Source organism: Bufo gargarizans, chromosome 11 (assembly GCF_014858855.1).
Source record: "Bufo gargarizans isolate SCDJY-AF-19 chromosome 11, ASM1485885v1, whole genome shotgun sequence".
Taxonomy (NCBI): Eukaryota; Metazoa; Chordata; class Amphibia; order Anura; family Bufonidae; genus Bufo; species Bufo gargarizans.
This window is the reverse complement of record NC_058090.1, coordinates 54,480,168-54,499,134: the sequence shown is the minus strand read 5'-3', so window position 1 is coordinate 54,499,134 and position 18,967 is coordinate 54,480,168. Positions and strand designations below refer to the sequence as shown.

Here is an 18,967-nt window from a genome sequence, read left to right as displayed (position 1 = left end):
GGAATACTCATTAGCGATTACCTGCCGGTGTAAATGTACCGCCGAATACCCTATGAACGAGCAGAACGCTCTGATCATAAAAAAAAATAGTCATTTGCCAGCAGCAGATTGTTCTGTCTAATCACGATCTGCTGCCAGCAAACAAGGAGTCAGTATGGGGACGAGCGATGGCATTAGTGATTGCTCCTTCCTATACTGTGGAGGAGATCGCTGCATGTAAATACACCGGTCTCCTCCACCAGCAAGCATCAGATTATCAGGAAGGAGTGCTTCCTTCCCAACAATCTGCTGCTCTGTTGTCCCATGTAAAGGGACTTTCACACAGTCAGTGTTTGGTCAGTGATTCCCATCAGTGATTGTGACCAAAACCAGGAGTGGATCCTACACAGAGATCGGGTACAATGGGAAGATCTGGATCTGTTCTGTGTTTTTGACCCACACCTGATTTTAGCTCACAATCACTGATCTGGTCAGTATTTTTCATCAGTATTTGGCCGAATGCACACGGCCGTGTTCCACGGCCGAGAGCGGTCTGTGGTATCACGGCCTGGCATCCTGCTGACAGCAGGAGCACACAGCGTCATTGGTTGCTATGACGCCGTGCGCTTCATGATGCCGCTGCACTACAGTAATACACTGGTATGATCTATACGAGTGTATTACTGTAGTGCAGCGGCGGCATGAAGCGCACGTCGTCATAACAACCAATGACGCCGTGCGCTCCTGCTGTCAGCAGGATGCCAGGCCGGGATACCACGGAACGCCCATGGCCGTGTGCATTCGGCCTTTGGAAACTAAAACCAGGGGGAGTCCAAAATGCAGAAGAGGTACACATCTTTCCATACTGTTTCTGGTTTTGGTTAATAAATACTGATGCAAAATACTGACCATGTGAAGGAGGCTACTGTGTGACAGCAGCCCTACATCTGTTCCTGGGAAAGGTTTACGATGAGTAATAATTGCTGCTGCCCGGACACAGGTCACCATCTAGGTTTCCTGGACTCCGAAACGGCAAATCTGGCCATCTCCCACTGCAATTCTGCTGTATAGCTAGGCATAGCTTACGTTTTTGATGTAGTCTTTGAAAACTACGTGATGACTCCTGTGGGAAATTGACGTCTTGACCATATTAGTTGAAAGTCGATTCGTTCATACTCTTGGTTTCAATGTTGTCAGAGACCTGTCTCCGTACAGCATTAAAATGTATCGCCTTCGTGTTGGCAAAATTTGCTTCACCCAAAGTTGTGCAAGGCTTCGGGGAATGAATTCAGCATTAATTTCTGCATCTATAAAAACATTTCAAATTAGCAATCATAAGTCGTTTGGTACCGGCTGGTACCAAACCCAACTTCGGATCGACATTTTAAAATGTTTTTAAAGACGCAGAACTGATTACCGAACTCTTACACCAAAGTCTCGCGCGACTTCGGCTGAAACCAATTTTACAATAGATTTTATTGCTGTATGGAGACAGGCCTATGGACAGCATTAAAATCAAGTGAATGAATCGACTAGATTCCCTCAACACTAGTTAAAATTTAGCTTTTCTTAATAGGATACGAATATCATACGCAAAGGACATGTGACCAATGACCATCAAATTGTATTCCGCTAATACCTGCAGCACCTACTCCCATCCCTGTACAAGCGTATAGCAGCCTATCTGCCCAATATTACAGCTGTAGTGTGAAGCCAAACCCAAATTTATATCACAGTCAGGTGGCTGAAATTAATGCAATCTGAGCACTGCGATACATGTTGCTTTAGATTTCGTATACCATTTCTTAAAGGGGTTATATGAGATTAAAAAAATCTGATTAAAGGGATTCTGTCACCTCGTTTTAGCCTATAGAGCTGTGGACATGCAAGGCTAGATCGCCGCTAGCATGTCCACAATATACCGGTCCTATGCGCTTTTATTTTGTTTAAAAAATTATTTTAGAGATATGTAAATGAGCCTGGTAAGGAGCCCAAGGGGCTGCATTAACCTTCCTGGTGCCCAGCCACGCCCGCCTGTGAAGGAGCCCAGCACTGCCTGCGCCCTCCGAATCTCCTCCTTTCTTCACAGTAATCTTGCTATGCGTGAGCTCGCGCATGCGCAGTGCCGGTATAGTGTTCCTTCCCTGTGCTGGAATCAGCCTCAGGAAAGGAACTGCGCATCGCGACATTACGGCAATCTAACTGTGAAGAAAGGAGGAGATTCGGAGGACGCAGGCGGTGCTGGGCTCCTTCACAGGGGACATGGCTGGGCACCAGGAAGGTTAGTGCAGCCCCTTGGGCTCCTTACCAGGCTCATTTACATATCTCTAAAATAATTTTTTAAAACACAATAAAAGCACACAGCCCCATAGGTTCGGTATATTGCGGACATGCTAGCGGCGATCTAGCCGCGCATGTCCGCAGCTCTATAGCCTAAAACGAGGAGACAGAATCCCTTTAACCCCCCAAAAACAGAACAGGAGCACTTGCCACTTGTGTCCATGAGTCATGTCTAGTATAGCAACACTGCTCCTTTCCCTATAACAGATGCAAAATCAGGCACTATTTCTGGGGGAAAAGAAGACCACTTTTCAGGAGAATATAAATCATAAGGCTCCATAGAAAAAATTTGAGAAAAAAAAAAGTGGTTGCTCCCTCTGGACATATCTAACACATACACAGGATGTGTTGTAAAAGTCCAAAAAGTGCACTTCCCACCTTTGGGACCCTCTCCTATTCTGAAAAACAAGACCCCAACCACTGTGTGTTGCAGTGACTAGCTCTCTTCATTCATGGCTATGGGACGTCAAAAAATAGTGGTGCGAGCTTAAGGCCCCTTGCAGACGAGCGTGTCCGGATGCGTTGTGGTAAAATGCGCGATTTTTCTGTGTGAATGCAAAACATTTTAATGCGTTTTGCACGCGCGTGAGAAAAATCGGCATGTTTGGTACCCAGACCCAAACCCGGACTTCTTCACAGAAGTTCGGGATCACTGTTGTGTAGACTGTATTATTTAATTTAATATTCCTAATACAGAATGCATAGTACAATAGGGCTGGAGGGGTTAAAAAATAATAATTAAACTCACCTTAATCCACTTGTTCGCTCAGCCCGGCTTCTCTTCCGTCTTCTTTCTTCAGGAGCTGGGTAAAGGCCCTTTAATGATGTCACTGCGCTCATCACATGGTCCATCACATGATCCATCACCATGGTGCTGGATCATGTGATGAGCGCAGTGACGTCATCAAAGATCCTTTTCCTCACAGATGAAGACAGAAGAGAAGCCGGGCTGAGCGAACAAGTGGATTAAGGAGAGTTAACTTTTAAAAATATATTTATTTTTTTAACCCCTCCAGCCCTATTGTACTATGCATTCTGTATTAGGAATGCTATTATTTTCCCTTATAACCATGTTATAAGGGAAAAGAATAATGATAGAGTCCCCATCCCGATTGTCTCCTAGCAACTGTGCGTGAAAATCGCACCGCATCCACACTTGCTTGCGGATGCAATGCGATTTTCACGCAGCCCCATTCACTTCTATGGGGCCTGCGTTGCGTGAAAAACGCACAATATAGAACATGCTGCGATTTTCACGCAACGCACAAGTGTTGCGTGAAAATCACCGCTCATGTGCACAGCCCCATAGAAATTAATGGGTCTGGATTCAGTGCGGGTGCAATGCGTTCACCTCACGCATTGGACCCGCGCGGAAATCTCACCTGTGTGAAAGGGGCCCAATAGCTTTTTTTGAAGCCCTAAAATGAACTGAGAGCAGTGCATGCATATCCACTAGCGAAGCTTCGAAAAATTTGATTCGGCTGCTTTGACGAAATTCACTTTGTGTCGAATTACTTTGTGACGAAGCACACGTCTTAGTAAGTAGGGGGCTCTATGATGGGGAACGGCAATAGCCCCAACCCCTGTCATTGAACCCCTCAGACGCCACGCTCAATCGCTGATTTGAGCGCCAAGAGGCCGCCATGGCACGAGATTTCACGTGGGATCTTAAATCAAGATGGCCACAGCGGCCTCTTTGTGCTCAAATGGATGAGGTGAGTGAGTATAATTTTTTTTTACTGCCATTTCAGGGAAAATTGATTTATTTTAATTATGACGAAGCACAAAGAAATTCGGCTTTGATGTGAATTTAAATTTTCCTTGAAATTCAGATCAAAGGATACTTTGATTCGCTCAACCCTAATACCCACCTTTCCATTCCTGCCAGCCTCAGATGAGATAAGAGTAGGTTCCAGAGGAGACCCGCACCTATTGCACATTTATTGCATATCCAGATGGGAATACCCCTTTAATACTGGTTCCGATACTACAACATAAGACTAACGTTAGCCTGGGTTTACAGGTGATGTTTCTGCCATATTTTCCCATAAGACATATTGGTCAAAAAATGAAAGTCCCTCCTTGAGTTGCCCTCTTCTGTCAAACTGATAAACGATAATTTCTGACCATTTCTTATTAGATTCTAGGAAAGCTGGGTGTTCATACAGCTCACACTGATCTGACAGACTGCTGATTGGCAAGACATCCTAATTTTAAAAAAAAATAGCTACTCCAAGGGGTAGAATTCCATTGCTGGGCAGATTTGCCAAGACGACCATATTAGTTGTCCACTTTTCCATAAACTAATTTTTATTTCATGTCTAGTGATCCAGAGATCTAATCATTTACAGTCGGACCTTCGCAGTAAGTCTCGTTATAGCAGAGGACAGAACTCGTGCCGAGTTCAGCCTCGGCACGAGAGTCACCTTCTGCAGGCTCATGTTTGCAGAAGGAGTTGCTTCAAACATAGAAGGGTGTCCGCCTAAATGGCTCACTGTCCTACTCCCATCTTATCTAGGCAATGAATTGTAAGGTGAAAGTTTAAACATCTGGTTCATCTAGTAACTCCACAATTTTTCATACGTAAAAGTGTCTGATATAATAAACATCGGCTACAGATACAAGCTTTGGAGCTCAGCACAATAAAAGTAGTTAGATGTCCATATTTGCCATATCTGGGCAGAGTTTTAAAAGTTCCAAATCTTCTAAATATTAAAACGACCATTTAGAATCATAGTAGTATATGCAGTATACAGACTGGAGTTTTTCTGAATACAATTTTTCTAATAAAACAAACTAGAAATTAAACTGTGAATGACTCTACAGGCTTCCCCTCAGTTTTACATGGGCATATAATTTACATCAGTATTTGAAATCCGCGGCATGTCTTTGTTTTGTGTGTATTTGCTTTCAAATACGTCCATTATAGCCTATGGGAGTACATCAAAATACAGGAAGGAAGGAAGGAATACCTATGGAAATCCAGATGAATGAATGGAAGCAATACTGATGGCAATAATGATGGTGTATGTAGCAACCGGAATCCGTGCGTATTCTGAGGCCGGACGCTCATGTGAAAAAGACCATTGTTTAAATCAAGTTTTTATGCTAAACATATGTTTAAATAATTTTTTGATCTATTTCCTTTCCATGTCACAATCTATATTTTGAAACACAAATTCTACAATCCTGCAGTTTTCACACTGCCCACTAAGCCTAATAATAGGAACCACTTCTTGGTTCATACAGATCACTTTTCAGCAGTCATCGCATTATCATCACAGACCGGATAACAATGACATACTACCTGCATATATAGAGAACACAGGATCCACAATTCACAATAAGTGGTATCACAGCTTACCTACTCCCTCCTGACCTCTGCACAGGTCACAGAACATGCCTAGAAAACTCTCCCATAGAAGTCAACGAGCTCCCTTCCTGTCCATTGTGTCTACGGTGGCTTCTGTAAAGGACTCTTTACAGGCCGGCAACTGAATGGATCATCGCTAACCAACATTATTAGTAATGCTGGTTAGCGATGATCTGGCAGTGTAAATGCACCGCCGATTACCAGATGAATGAGCAAAACGCTCGTTTCTCGGGTAATTGTATCTTTTGTGCAGCACAAAAGATAATCGTTTCCCAATGGCAGATCGTGCTGTATAATCAAAGGGAAATAACGAGACAGTATGGGGAAGAGCGATGGCATTAGTGCACCGGTCTCCTCCACTAGCGATAGGCAGATTTCTGCCCCCGGAGAACAACCATGCCCCCCTCCTACTGCACTTTTTCAAGTGGTTGGAGCAGCAGCCTGCCCGCTTGCCCTGTCTGCTATAGGACAAACATGGTGAAGACCATCTCTTTTGATGCAACCTGACCCATGGATCATCAGCGGAGTATCGCATGGTCCCTGCTCTCTGGTGAAGAACCACTCAAAAAAAATAAAACAAGGTTTAGTTCAGCTACATTTAGGTTCTGTAACCCTCAAGTCTCGTGTGCCACCAGTGTATGTGTTTGCAACCATCAAGCTTTCTGTGCCTCCTTGTGATGAAATACTACTGTTCATTACGCTTTGCAGCAATTTATACTAAATATGCTCCCCTTTGCTTCATGATGGCAGTGTGGCCACAAGCAGCACACAACAGCTGAAGCCGATCATTGGCTGCAGCAGAGTATGTGACCATGCCCACGCAGCAGCATATTTAAACGGGGACCAGAAAATGGAGACCAGAGTGGTGGGGAGCAGGTAGGTATAAATATTTTGTTTACTAAGGCAGAACCCCTTTAAGGGTTGAGTAAAACCTTACCAGTATCTTTTTTCTGTATCCTGCAGATAGCACTGGATTGGTCAGAAAGAAATACCCCCGGCTCTCCTGACATGGTCTACTTTAATAAATACTTTTAATTCCTATACAAAATAGCAATTTGAGCGGGAATCAGCTGCAAATAAGTCACGTGACTGATAAATATGATGTCACCGGCCTGGAAAGCGGCGGCAGCATGGGGCACCACAGCCTCTAACAGCTGGTCAGCGAGGTGCCAGGAGCCGGATCCCCACCAATCAAATATTGATGACCTATCCTGAGGACATTGTATTCTACTCCTGGAAAATACCTTTAATACAATCCTCACCAAGTAGACAATCTCTTTTGCCGTCAGTGAAAGCAAACTTTTTTTACTTTTTTAAAGAATCACTGGCTTAAAAAACCCTGCCCTGACCTAATCCTGTGCATACAGAAACGGTGTCATGGCTAATTACACACAATGATCTAGATATCTGCAATGACTAACAAGTCGCTAGGTCTTTGGAATGAAGACTGCACAAGCCAGGCTGAGCACTTCTTATTTATGCAGCAGTACAACATGATGCACCCCAATTTGTAGTTAAAGGGGCTATCCAGTATGGCCTATCCTCAGAACACCCCTGACGATCAGCTGTCAGGGTACTTTCACACTAGCGTTGTTTGAATCAGACAGGCAATTGCCCGCCAGATCCGGAAAAACGCGTGAAAACGGATTACATTTGAATTCTGATCACAATGAAAAAATGAATTGGAAAAAACGGATCCGCCATTTATGGACTAACTTTTTTTTGCACATTTTTCGGGTTTAACATGCAAAAACCAGATCCGGTTTGACGGAATACACGGCATTAATGCAAGTCAATGGGGAAAAAATGGCATTCAGTCAAAGTGTTCCGGATTTTTGGCCGGAGGTAAAAATACAACATGCTACGGTTTTCTTAAAAGCCTCATCAGTAAAAAAAGACTGAACTGGATGCATCCTGAACGGATTGCTCTCCATTCAGAATGCATGGGGATAAAACTGATCAGTTATTTTCCAGATTTGAGCCCCTAGGACGGAACTCAGCGCCAGAAAAGAAGAACGCTAGTGTGAAAGTACCTTACCAGGAGCAGTCGTGCTCACCAGAGCTATCCAAGTACAGCCCCGATCCGATATTGATGACTAGATATGATCGAAGCAACTTCGATGCTACATTATACTCTATTACAGTGAAAAACCTCGCAACCGAACTTGGCTTCGGTTCCAAAGTACCACTCAGAGCCGAAGCCGGGTTCGGTTCCAAGTTTTGAAGTGTTTTTTCACTGTAATAATCAATTACCAAAGTTATTCAACAGAGTCTTGCGCGAGTTCGTGAATAACTTACTTCGGCTCATCGGAGCCCATACATTCCTATACTGTATAGAGATGAATCTCCGTACAGTATTATAACAATTTTTTTTTTGTGAAGCGGCTTCGGATGTAGCATCCAGAGCTGACTTCACCCATCTTTATTGATGACCTATCCTGAGGATAGGCCATATTAATTACTGGAAATCCACTCTAATTATAGGGGATCCTCTTTCTCCAGTACACTGTCTCCTACAACGCCCAACAGCCCACCACTGAAGTAGAGGCACAGAGAGCTAAAGCCGATTGTCTGGGAGAGGGTGCTCCTTCCCGACAGTCGGCTGCTCGTTCAGTGGAGGCGATTGCTGCATTTACATGCTCGATCACCTCCACAGTATGAGGACAAGTGGTTGCTATTGCAATCAGATCGCCGTTTAGACAGCACAATCTGTTGCCCAGAAACGATCATTTACTTACCACTAACCACCATTTCACCCGATGAACGAACGTTTTGCTCAATCATCGGGTGATCTGCGGCACTTTTACACGGGCAGATTGTCGAGAACAAGCGTTTGCAGGAATGTTTGTTCCAGATAATCTGCCCAATTATCTGAAGGTGTAAATCCACCTTTCTACAAGTCACCAAACATAGCAACACTAATAGCTGGCAATTATCTCATGTAGGTTAATGATACAATTTTATTTAAACACTGACTGCAGGGAACATGATGTCACATCCGCAGTGTAGTCAATGACATATTTGTTCTGGAAGCTGGTGATCACAAAGCAAAGCCATAAGACCGTGTCCACATTCAACAAAGCTCCGATGTAAGAGCTAGACAAGATATCATATACTTCGCTGCACTTCTCATTTTCTATAAGGCTGTAGTTCCGCTAGTTAAAGGTACCGCTCAATTCTGGACATAGTATGGTGGCCGGAAGCATTCTGCACCTATCCACTGGATCGGGGATAAATGGTGGCTCAATCTGATCGCTGAGAACTGATACACAGTCTCCGGTAGACAGAAATCACACAAGGACCCTTATGCCATTATAACATAATTGATCAGTTTTTCCAGGAAATGCACCTTTAAAGAGATTAGCCACCTTTTGAGGGGTTTTTGAAAAACACCCTACTTACTGGCTCCCGGCCACTCTTTTCCCTGCCCTCTGCTGCCTTTGCTCATGTCCATCCTTTTTGACATCGCTGCAGCCAATCGCTGGCCGCTGTGGTGACATACCTCACAGCTTCAGGTCAATTGGTCACAAGCCACAGAAAGGGCAGGTCACCTCTGCTGCCACTGAGACTGGAGAAAATGGTTGGCACGGCAGAACATCAAAAATGGCTTTATATGCAGCTAGAGTGCTCCAATATATTCACGATTGCGCTAATTGACACTAAATGTTAGCAGGTCTGCCTGTATGTATGGACAGTACTACCTAACACACGGCACTGGAACCTATCAGCTACACTCTATCAGGATATAACCTACACTGACTGACTATCTGTATTATATTATATATATATATAAGCTAACTAACTATCTAATGTAATGTGGAAAGCACAGATCACAGCAATAACACGGCTCTCTCTCTCTCAGAACTTAAAAAAACTGTAGAAAATGGCTGCTGGCGAGGTTCTTATATAGTAAGGGGTCGGCAACTTTCCTATTGGTTGCTAGGGATGTTGCTAAGTTCAGACAAAGACATTGCAGCCTTCTCATTGGCCCATAAGCAAGAAGGGAGGTTACTGATGAAAAAAAAAAATTCTAGAATATTAGAAATTACGAATATATAGCACTATATTCTAAATATTCTCGAAGTGCCGATATTCGCTATTAATATTCGCAACTCAAATACTTGCGCCCAACACTAGTGTGCACTGCCAATGAGGCTAGGTGAGGTGATCACTCAGGCAGCACCAGGTAGGGGCAAAAGGGGGGCCATTGGCAATGAGCACTTGCATTGTGGCAAAAGGTTAGGTTAAGAAATTGGCATGGGGGGGCGCAGTTTCAGTTTTCGCTAGGCGCACCCCTGGTTACAGGTATAGTTGGGAATGCTGTTGAGGATCAGATGCTGGCCTACCTGCTTCCGTATATTTCAGACCCACTTTCTCCTCCTCATCCTTTGGTTTCGGCGGTGGCCACACAGCCTGCAATCTCCCGGGGGTTCGATCCTCTGGGTCAGATGGACTATGGTCTGGCTGCAATAGAAATGAATACAATGATGAGACATTAAAAAAGCAAATAAAACCAATTGTCAACAACAATAATTCGTATATTACCAATATAGTCTGAACAAATCTATATGAGCCTGACGACCCCTTTAAAAGAAGTTCATTAGGCCACCAGCAAGTTCCTTGTAAACTTTACTGCAACAGTCAAGTCTCTATATACTGCACGCACGGTCCATACAAACTATACACTTTTGCAGAATGTCCTCAAACCTCTCTGAAATTAGATGGATTTTCATAAAGAATATTAAAAAGGAAATAGAACAATTAGGCCACATGCACACGACCGTTTTTGTGGTCTGCATCCGAGCCACAGTTTTTGCACATCGGATACGGACCCATTCACTTTAATGGGGCCGCAAAAGATGCAGACAGAACTCGGGTGGCTTCCGTTTTTTGCAGATCTATGGTTTGCCCCTAGTTGCCTCTAATTAAACATATACGAGTCCTTACAATCAGGGCCTGCACACAGAATGGGACAGAGGAGCACATACTCCATGTGTCGTCATGATGCAAAGCTTCTAGGAGAAACTACCTCTACATGCCAAGCCATATACTTCTAGGGGAGCAGTCCACATTTGCATCTATGTAAAGTTGGACACACACACACAGGTGACAAATGGACTCCTAGTCATCTATGGCACTGTATTACTGACATTACCTTTGTAGCATTAAAGGGGTATTCTAGTTAGAGAAAGTTATCCCCTATCCACAAGATATAACTATGAGAAGCGTGAAGGTCCTACTGCTGGGACCCCCACAATCATGAGAACAGAGGCCCTGTACCCCAATAAAGGCCCCCCCCCCCCCTGAAATCGACGGAGCGATTTCTACTTGGCCATCTCTGGCACTCCCATAGAAATGAATGGATTGGCAGCGCACATTTCTGACCAGCCACTCTGTCCATTTCAGGAGTCCTCCAAAAGGTGCAAGATCCCCCACCAATCTAATCGTTGTAGACCGGGAATACCTTTTCTAACCCTTTAAGGTTACAGTCACAAAATTCACATGAAATGGCTATGTAACAGCTGTTTGCAGAGACAATTAAAGTCTATGGGGCTATTCAAAAAATAGGTCATGTCCTATATTTGGCAGTTTTCACAGGCCAGTTGGACCCCCATTTGAAATCAAAAGGCCCATTTTAAGAGGTCTCATTTAGATGGGAGTGCACAAAAAAAAAAAAAGGCCATTCAAGAGGTAAAATAAAAATAATACTTTATCCACTGCCACGTGCAGGGACATTGGCTCCTTACTAGAGGCAGCAGGACCTGATGCACACAGCATGGTGACGTCACAGCGCTAGCAGTGTCAGAGAGGAGCGAGTGTCCCCAAGCGAGCAAGTGGAGGTGGCATGTTTTGTTTTGTTTTTTGCAGGAGGCTTGATAAATACCAAGGGCATGCAGGGGTTGGGATTTTAAAAAAAATCTTAAAAGGTTGGTCCCATGTACCCGGATTGCTGAGAAAAATTATGTTTTAATATATGCAAATGAGCCTCTTGGAGCAATGGGTGCCTTGCCGTTACACCTAAAGACTCTGCTCTCTCTGCAACTGCTGTGCCAGCTGCACTTAGATTGACCGGGTCAGGCGGGCGTGATCACATTTACACTGCCTGGTCCTGTCAATCGAAGTGCAGTTGCAGAGAGAGCTGAGACTCAGAGTAATAGCAAAGCCCTTGTTGCTCCTAGGGACTAATTTGTATATAGCAAAACTTCATGTTTCTCAGCAATGCGGGCACATATGAACATGGGACCAACACAGATGCCTTCAGCTGCCAAGAGGAAATGTAACAGGTCAGCTGGTGTCATAGGTATAAATCTGCTGACAGATGCCCTTTAAAAGGGGTTGGCCAATCTAATACATTTGGGGCATATGACGAGAACGGAGCCCGCAAAGTGAGAGAGTGCGGACTGCTCATGTGGGGCTGTCCTCCATTAATTTCTATGGGAGTGCTGAAAACAGCCGAGCAGCCCGCTTGGCTATTTTCGAATGTCCCATAGAAATAAATAGTAAGAGCACCATGGAAACGTGGCCACCGCTCCATTCACTTCTATGGTGCTGAGGGAAATAGCTAGGCTTTTTACGGCAGTCCCATAGAAATTAATGGAAGGTGGCTGCGTATGCGTGGTTCACTCTCCTTCACCTTGCAGACTCTGTCCTAGCGATATGCCCCCAATGTATGAGATGGGCCAACCCTTTATCTACCCCATGTATATGTTTTTAATGGCTGTTTTGTATCAGTTTTAACAGCTGGTAAAAACAGATACACGCTGGAAAGCAGATGCACACACGGATGCAAAATGGGCCTTTCAAAACCAAAAGTAATAGTTTTTACCAGCTGATATTTTTCACTGTAGTGTGAATATAGCCGAAGTCAAACAAAACAGAAAAAAAAAAAAAAAAACATACATTCCTGTCAATAGCCTGGTCAGCATCTATGGATTTGGGTTTTTCAAAGATAGACTTCAACGATTCCTTCTCAGTCTTTTGCCTCCGCTTCACAGCCTCTAGATCAAGAGGCTCGAGTGGTGCGGTCTTCTTTGAAGCACCTGTGAAGAAAGACTTAAATGCTTCCAGTGCAGACTCGGGCTTCTCCTCTGTAACAGGAGTGTCTTGGCCACCATTATCAGTTTGACCTGGAAGTGAATCTTCTTCCTTCTCGTCTTGCTTTGGCAAGTCAAAGTTGAGCAGCTGGGAAAGTTGCTCCATGAATTTGGAACTTGCTTTAGGCTCCACTGGTGACTTAACTTCCTTTTTCCGGATCGCAGCCCCGTTTGGAAGTTTGGATTTTTGCACAGGTTGGGAAAGTTTTAGCAAAGCCAAGTCACTATCGCCTTGTTTCACCTCAATTGTTTCTCGGTCATCTGTAGAGGTCCCCTTTTTGTGCACATGAAAACCACTAAAAAAGGCAGGGACCTGGAATGGCTTCTCATCTGGAGTATTGGCAACAGGGATGGGCGTTTGAGAAACTGGACTACTCCCTTCTATATTTTCGTCAGCAACCCTCTTCTGATCCATAGTGGTCCCTTCATTTTCTGGCCTGTTTAGGTCCAGCTCAGGCTGGCCCTCTCCCTCTATGCTAACGGTAGTACCTTCATTCTTTTGCAATTCTGATTCCTGCTTGGGGCCATTGTTCAATGATACTTGAGAATCAGATAAAAGCTTTGACATAGAAGTCTTTGTTTCTTTTTGGCATGTATCTTGCTTGGAGCCTTCACCGTCAGACTCTGAATCACTTGAGATGTGAACTAGAGTACCATGTACCAGCATACCATCCTGGTCCGTTTCGGCTAGTGCAGAGTCTGATGTGGAGAGCATCTCAGACTTGGCATCCTCGCAAATGTCTGAAGCTTTCAGACGCTTTGTGTACACTCCCTTCTTTTCATCCTCTTGCTCTTGTAAAACCTGAGCTTCTGTCCCTCCCAGGTTATCTATTTGTGGATGAAGCTCATTGTTTTCCTCCTCAGAGTCGTCACTTTTACCTTGTTCTCTGGAGACTTGTGAATCCTCCTCAAGGTGTAAATCCCCTTCACTTGTAATTTGTGCTTCCTGGCTAATTTGTTCATCTTCAATTTGTTCTGTTAACTCCTTCGCTTTCTCTGCACCATCCACAACGGTGTCTGTTTGCCTTATGAGGTCACCATTTTCAGCCTCAACCTCGTCCAGTTGGTTAGTCTGCTCTTCTGCTTTATTTCCTAGTGAGCGAAATGCTTTGAGAACAGCACTTTCCTCTTTGGGCTTCGTATTTTCCAACTTTGTAGTGATTCCAAAAAAAGACCTAATGGAAAATTTACTGAGCACAGATGGTGAAGAACTGCTCAGTGAATTTGCAGTTGGAATTGCTGGAGAATTTGGCTCTTTAGTAATGCTGTCTTTCCCTTCCATGTCCACAGGACAACAAAGTTTAAAAAAAAAAAAAAAAGGGGAAAAACCTCAGGATCAGCAGATCTTCTGAATGAGAGCGTACAAAACAGCCATTTAAATCCAAGGAGAGGTGTCTTCGCAACACACTAGGAATGAGGATTTAAAAAATATTCTATAAAATATGTCTCCACAAAGTCACACCATAGAAAAATCACAAGTGAGGAATAAAAATAAAGCCTGGCCTGTCAACTGTCCGTGGTGTAGCGTAGTAGCCTGCAGATTCCAGCTTCCTGCTTTTCATACGGGAGCTCACTAGTTGCTTGGCAGCTTAATCACATACATATGACAGAGTTTTTTGAGCAATGACCCGGCTTGACAGTTGTGAAAAGACTTCTCTGTTCACCTCCGGCTTCAGCACGCCACTCATTAAAAACCAAGAAAAGGGAAAACAACAAAAGAAAAAGGAGACGGCCAACGTGTCACAGAAAAAAAAATAAACCAAAAATAAGTTGTGTATCACAAGCATACAAGTCCTCTCAGCTGAATCAGGACAAGAGCTCCTTCTTCCGCCTTGCTGCAGACTTTCTACGGAATGTAAATGTCATAGTCTGGAGACGGCCTGGAGGAGGCCGGTTTCAAGTTACTTTACCTCCCAACTTTCAGGTAACAGGTATTTAATGAGGTGGGAGGGTCTGACACAGTCAGCTCTAGGAAGGAAGGCGTGCTAGCAGACCAGATACTGTGACCAAGCATTATGTACTCAGATCCTAGGAAGCAGGCAAGGGACCTGACCATCTCAGAACATGCATGAGGTTTGGAACCATGGTCTTTGGTTGCTACCGTATCGCACCTTAGAAATTGATTTTAGAGTGACTGAGGAAAACAATGGTGTACTATGTAAAATGTGTGTGAGGTTTATCTACTTGTGTTTTTTCCCTCTTTTACACAAAAGTATTTCACACTGATATTTTTATTGTTTCCGTCTCCGTTCCTTTTTTTTTTTTGCGTATAGGATGCGGACCCATTTATTTCAATGGGTCCACATAAAACGCGGACATCACACCGTGTGCTGTCCGCATCAGTATGTCCGTTCCGCTGCTGTGAGTGCAAATGCCTGAGATACAAAATTAGATTTTAAAGGGGTTGTCTCACTTCAGTAAATAGCTTTTAATATGTAGAGGATTTTTTTTTAAATCTATTATTATAGCACCATTCATTCCATAGCGATGTACATATGAAGAGGTGTGAACATACATAATACAGACAATTGCAATTAGCATGAACAAGACGAGTTACAAACTGGTACAGAAGGAGAGATGGCCCTGCCCGCGAGGGCTTACAATCTACAAAGGTATGGGGGAAGGACACTGTAGATGAAGGTTAATACAGGGCACTTACTTATCCATATTGCTTCCTTTGCTGGCTGGATTTATTTTCCCATCACATTATACACCGCTCATTTCCAGGGGTTACGACCACACTGCTTGCAGACTATAGGAAAATGCAGCAGCCTATGTGCGATCCCACAGTCCCGGCCACCAGAGAGCCCAGTGCTTTTTCCTATAGTGTACAAGCACGACCACCACTGATGAATTGCAGGGTGGTCATAACTAGAGATGAGCGACTTTCTTAACCACCTCCAGACCGCCTAACGCACATGTGCGTTCCGGAGGTGGCAGCGCTGCGCACAGTCACGCATATACGCGTCATCTCGCGAGACGCGAGATGACGCGAGTATGCGCCCGCGCAGTTCGCGCCGGCATTTCATCGAGAAGTATTTCGTCAGCAACCTGCCAGCCAATGATCGTGGCTGGCAGGTTGCTGATTTTTAAAAAATCCAATCAAAGTGCCAGATAGCAGATCATATTTGTAAATATGATCTGTTATATGGCTGCCTGCTCCTCTGCTGGTTCTTTTCGTCGGTTGGATCCAGCAGAGGAGCAGGCTTCACAGTGAGTACACCAAACACTACACATACTAGCCCCTGATCACCCCCCTGAACCCCAATTAACCCTTTGATCACCCCTTTGATCGCCCCTGTCAATCACAAGTGAAAAGAAAAAAGTGATCAGTGCAAACTGTCACTTTTTTTTTTCACTGTTATTGACCGTTAGGTTTTAGGTATAGTTTAGGTCCCTTGGTTAGGTAGTTAACGATCAGTTAGCGCCCAGCCCACCGCACCGCAGTCCGTTATTCGCTGATTAGCGTATCGCTAATCAGCATTTGTACTTTTATAGTATCTGGAAGTGATCAAAACTGATCACGGTCAGATCTATAATTAGTACTAGTGTCACTTTAGTTCGCCCTCCACCCAAAACGCAGTGTTTGCCCGATCAGGCCTGATCGGTCGCCCACACGTGCGTTCGCCCACACCCGCCCCACCGCAGTGACAAAAAAAATTTTTTTTTTGATCACTGCACATTCACTTTACACGCACTGCGGCGATAAAAAAATCAGTTTTGATATTTTTTATCAACCGCAGCGGCCTCCGGTACTTCGCTAGCCTCCCCTTTGTAAGACAGGCTTGCTTTTTTTTTTCTTGGGTAGTCTCAGGGAATACCCCTAAATTTAGTTGCCCACATGTCTAACAGGGGGTATTCTTCTGAAGAGGCCTACAGGCTTCTGACCCAGTCGGATGAGGAGTGGGAACCCTCATCTGATGAATCCAGCGGGTCAGAATACGAACCTGTAGAAAGCAGTGGCTCTCTGACCCAAAGTTCGGACGAGGAGGCTGAGGTCCCTGATACCACCAGGCGTACCCGGCCCCGTGTCGCTAGACCGCAGGTTGCGCAGGATCCGCTTCAAGAGCAGCAGAGTGGGGCTGCTGCTGTCGGATTACGCGGTGAGGCATACACCAGCAGCCCAGCCCTCCCTGGACCTAGTACCAGCACTGCCGTACAACCTGGTGAAGTAGCGAGCACCAGAAGGGCAGTTGAAGCTGGCACGGTGGCACGTGCAGTAGTGACCCCGTCGCAGCCACCGCAAAGACGTGCCCGTAGAGCCCCTAGAATCCCAGAGGTGCTGGCAAACCCTGATTGGCAGTCCCCAACTTCAGCCGCACCTGTAGTTTTCCCTTTCACTGCCCAGTCTGGAGTTCGGGTTGAGACGGCTCAGATCGGTTTGGCCCTGGGATTTTTTGAGCTGTTCTTGACTGGGGAGCTTTTAGACATAGTTGTGGCCGAAACAAACAGGTATGCCACACAATTTATCACCGCTAACCCGGGAAGCTTTTATGCCCAGCCTTTCCGGTGGAAACCAGTCCAAGTTTCCGAACTTAAAACTTTTCTGGGCCTCCTCCTCAACATGGGCCTGACAAAAAAGCATGAATTGCGGTCATATTGGTCCACGAACCCGATTCATCACATGCCCATGTTCTCTGCTGCCATGTCCAGGGCACGTTTTGAGGCCATCCTGCGGTTCCTGCACTTTAGTGACAACACCGCCTCCCGTCCCAGGGGCCACCCTGCTTTTGACCGGCTCCACAAAATTCGGCCCCTCATAGACCATTTCAACCAGAAATTTGCAGATATTTATACCCCAGAGCAAAACATCTGCGTAGACGAGTCCCTGATACATTTTACCGGGCGCCTTGGCTTCAAACAATACATCCCAAGCAAGCGCGCCCGGTATGGGGTCAAATTGTATAAGCTCTGTGAAAGGGCCACAGGCTATACCCACAAATTTCGGGTCTATGAGGGAAAAGATCAGACCCTGGAGCCGGTCGGTTGCCCTGACTACCTGGGGAGCAGTGGGAAGACAGTTTGGGACTTGGTGTCACCCTTATTCGGCAAGGGGTACCATCTTTATGTGGACAATTTTTACACAAGTGTGGCCCTCTTTAGGCATTTGTTTCTAGAACGGATTGGCGCCTGTGGTACCGCGCGAACTAGTCGCGCGGGTTTCCCCCAACGGCTCGTTACCACCCGTCTTGCAAGAGGGCCGCACTGTGTAACGAAGAACTGCTCGCGGTGAAATGGAGAGACAAGCGTGACGTTTACATGCTCTCCTCCATTCCACGCAGACACGACAATACAAATTGAGCGAGCAACCCGTGTCATTGAAAAGCCCCTCTCAGTCCACGACTATAACCTCCACATGGGAGGGGTCGACTTCAATGACCAGATGTTGTCTCCGTATTTAGTTTCCCGACGCACCAGACGCTGGTATAAGAAGGTGTCTGTATATTTAATTCAATTGGCTCTGTACAATAGTTTTGTTCTCTACAGTAAGGCTGGGAGAACTGGATCCTTCCTCAAATTTCAGGAAGAGATCATAGAGAACCTCCTGTATCCAGGAGGTTCCGTGGCCCCAACCACCAGTGTAGTTAGCCGTCTACACGAGCGACATTTCCCCAATGTCGTTCCTGGTACCTCAACCCAACCGTCACCCCGAAAAAGATGTCGTGTCTGTAGCAGGAGTGGAATAAGGCGTGACACCCGCTATTTCTGTCCTGACTGTCCGGACCACCCTGCCCTATGCTTTGGAGAGTGTTTCCGGAAGTACCACTCACAGGTACACTATTAGCATAGGGATCATCTTACCAGGACAGGCACACAGGGCTATTAGGGCCCATTCACATAGAGCTGCTGCAAACGTCTCCTTTCACATGGGACAAAGTGCATAACGCACTTCGCCACATCTTTGGGCGATTTGCGCTTTGCACATTGACCCATGGGGAAGGAGAGGTTTGTTCTATAAAAGTAAAAAAAAACAAAAAAAAAAAAAACACACCAGTAAGCAAACACGTTAATGTTCAGTTAAAAAAGTTAAAGTTACATGTTCTGTTGCAAAGTTAATAAAATTATTGCGTTGCGGCCTGGTTTTTTCTTTTTTTTACCTTCCAGGTGGACCAACCGATTGACTAGCTGCAGCACCGATGTGCATTCTGACAGAAGCATTGCGCTGCTGTCAGATTACACG

At 45.1% G+C, this 18,967-nt stretch overlaps 1 protein-coding gene across 2 annotated transcripts in view; it reads right to left on the bottom strand.

Moving 5' to 3' along the window:
* Positions 1-14,766, bottom strand: part of FMN1 (formin 1) — a 222,414-nt gene extending 207,648 nt beyond the window's left edge. For both annotated transcript variants that reach the window (XM_044271832.1, XM_044271831.1), the window contains exons 1-2: positions 12,593-14,766; positions 10,039-10,156 (exon numbers count right to left, since the gene is read on the bottom strand). In XM_044271832.1, coding sequence (XP_044127767.1) covers positions 10,039-10,156; positions 12,593-14,068 — 1,594 coding nt within the window. In that variant the 5' untranslated portion in view covers positions 14,069-14,766. The remainder of the gene's footprint in view (positions 1-10,038; positions 10,157-12,592) is intronic.
* Positions 14,767-18,967: the final 4,201 nt, after the last annotated feature.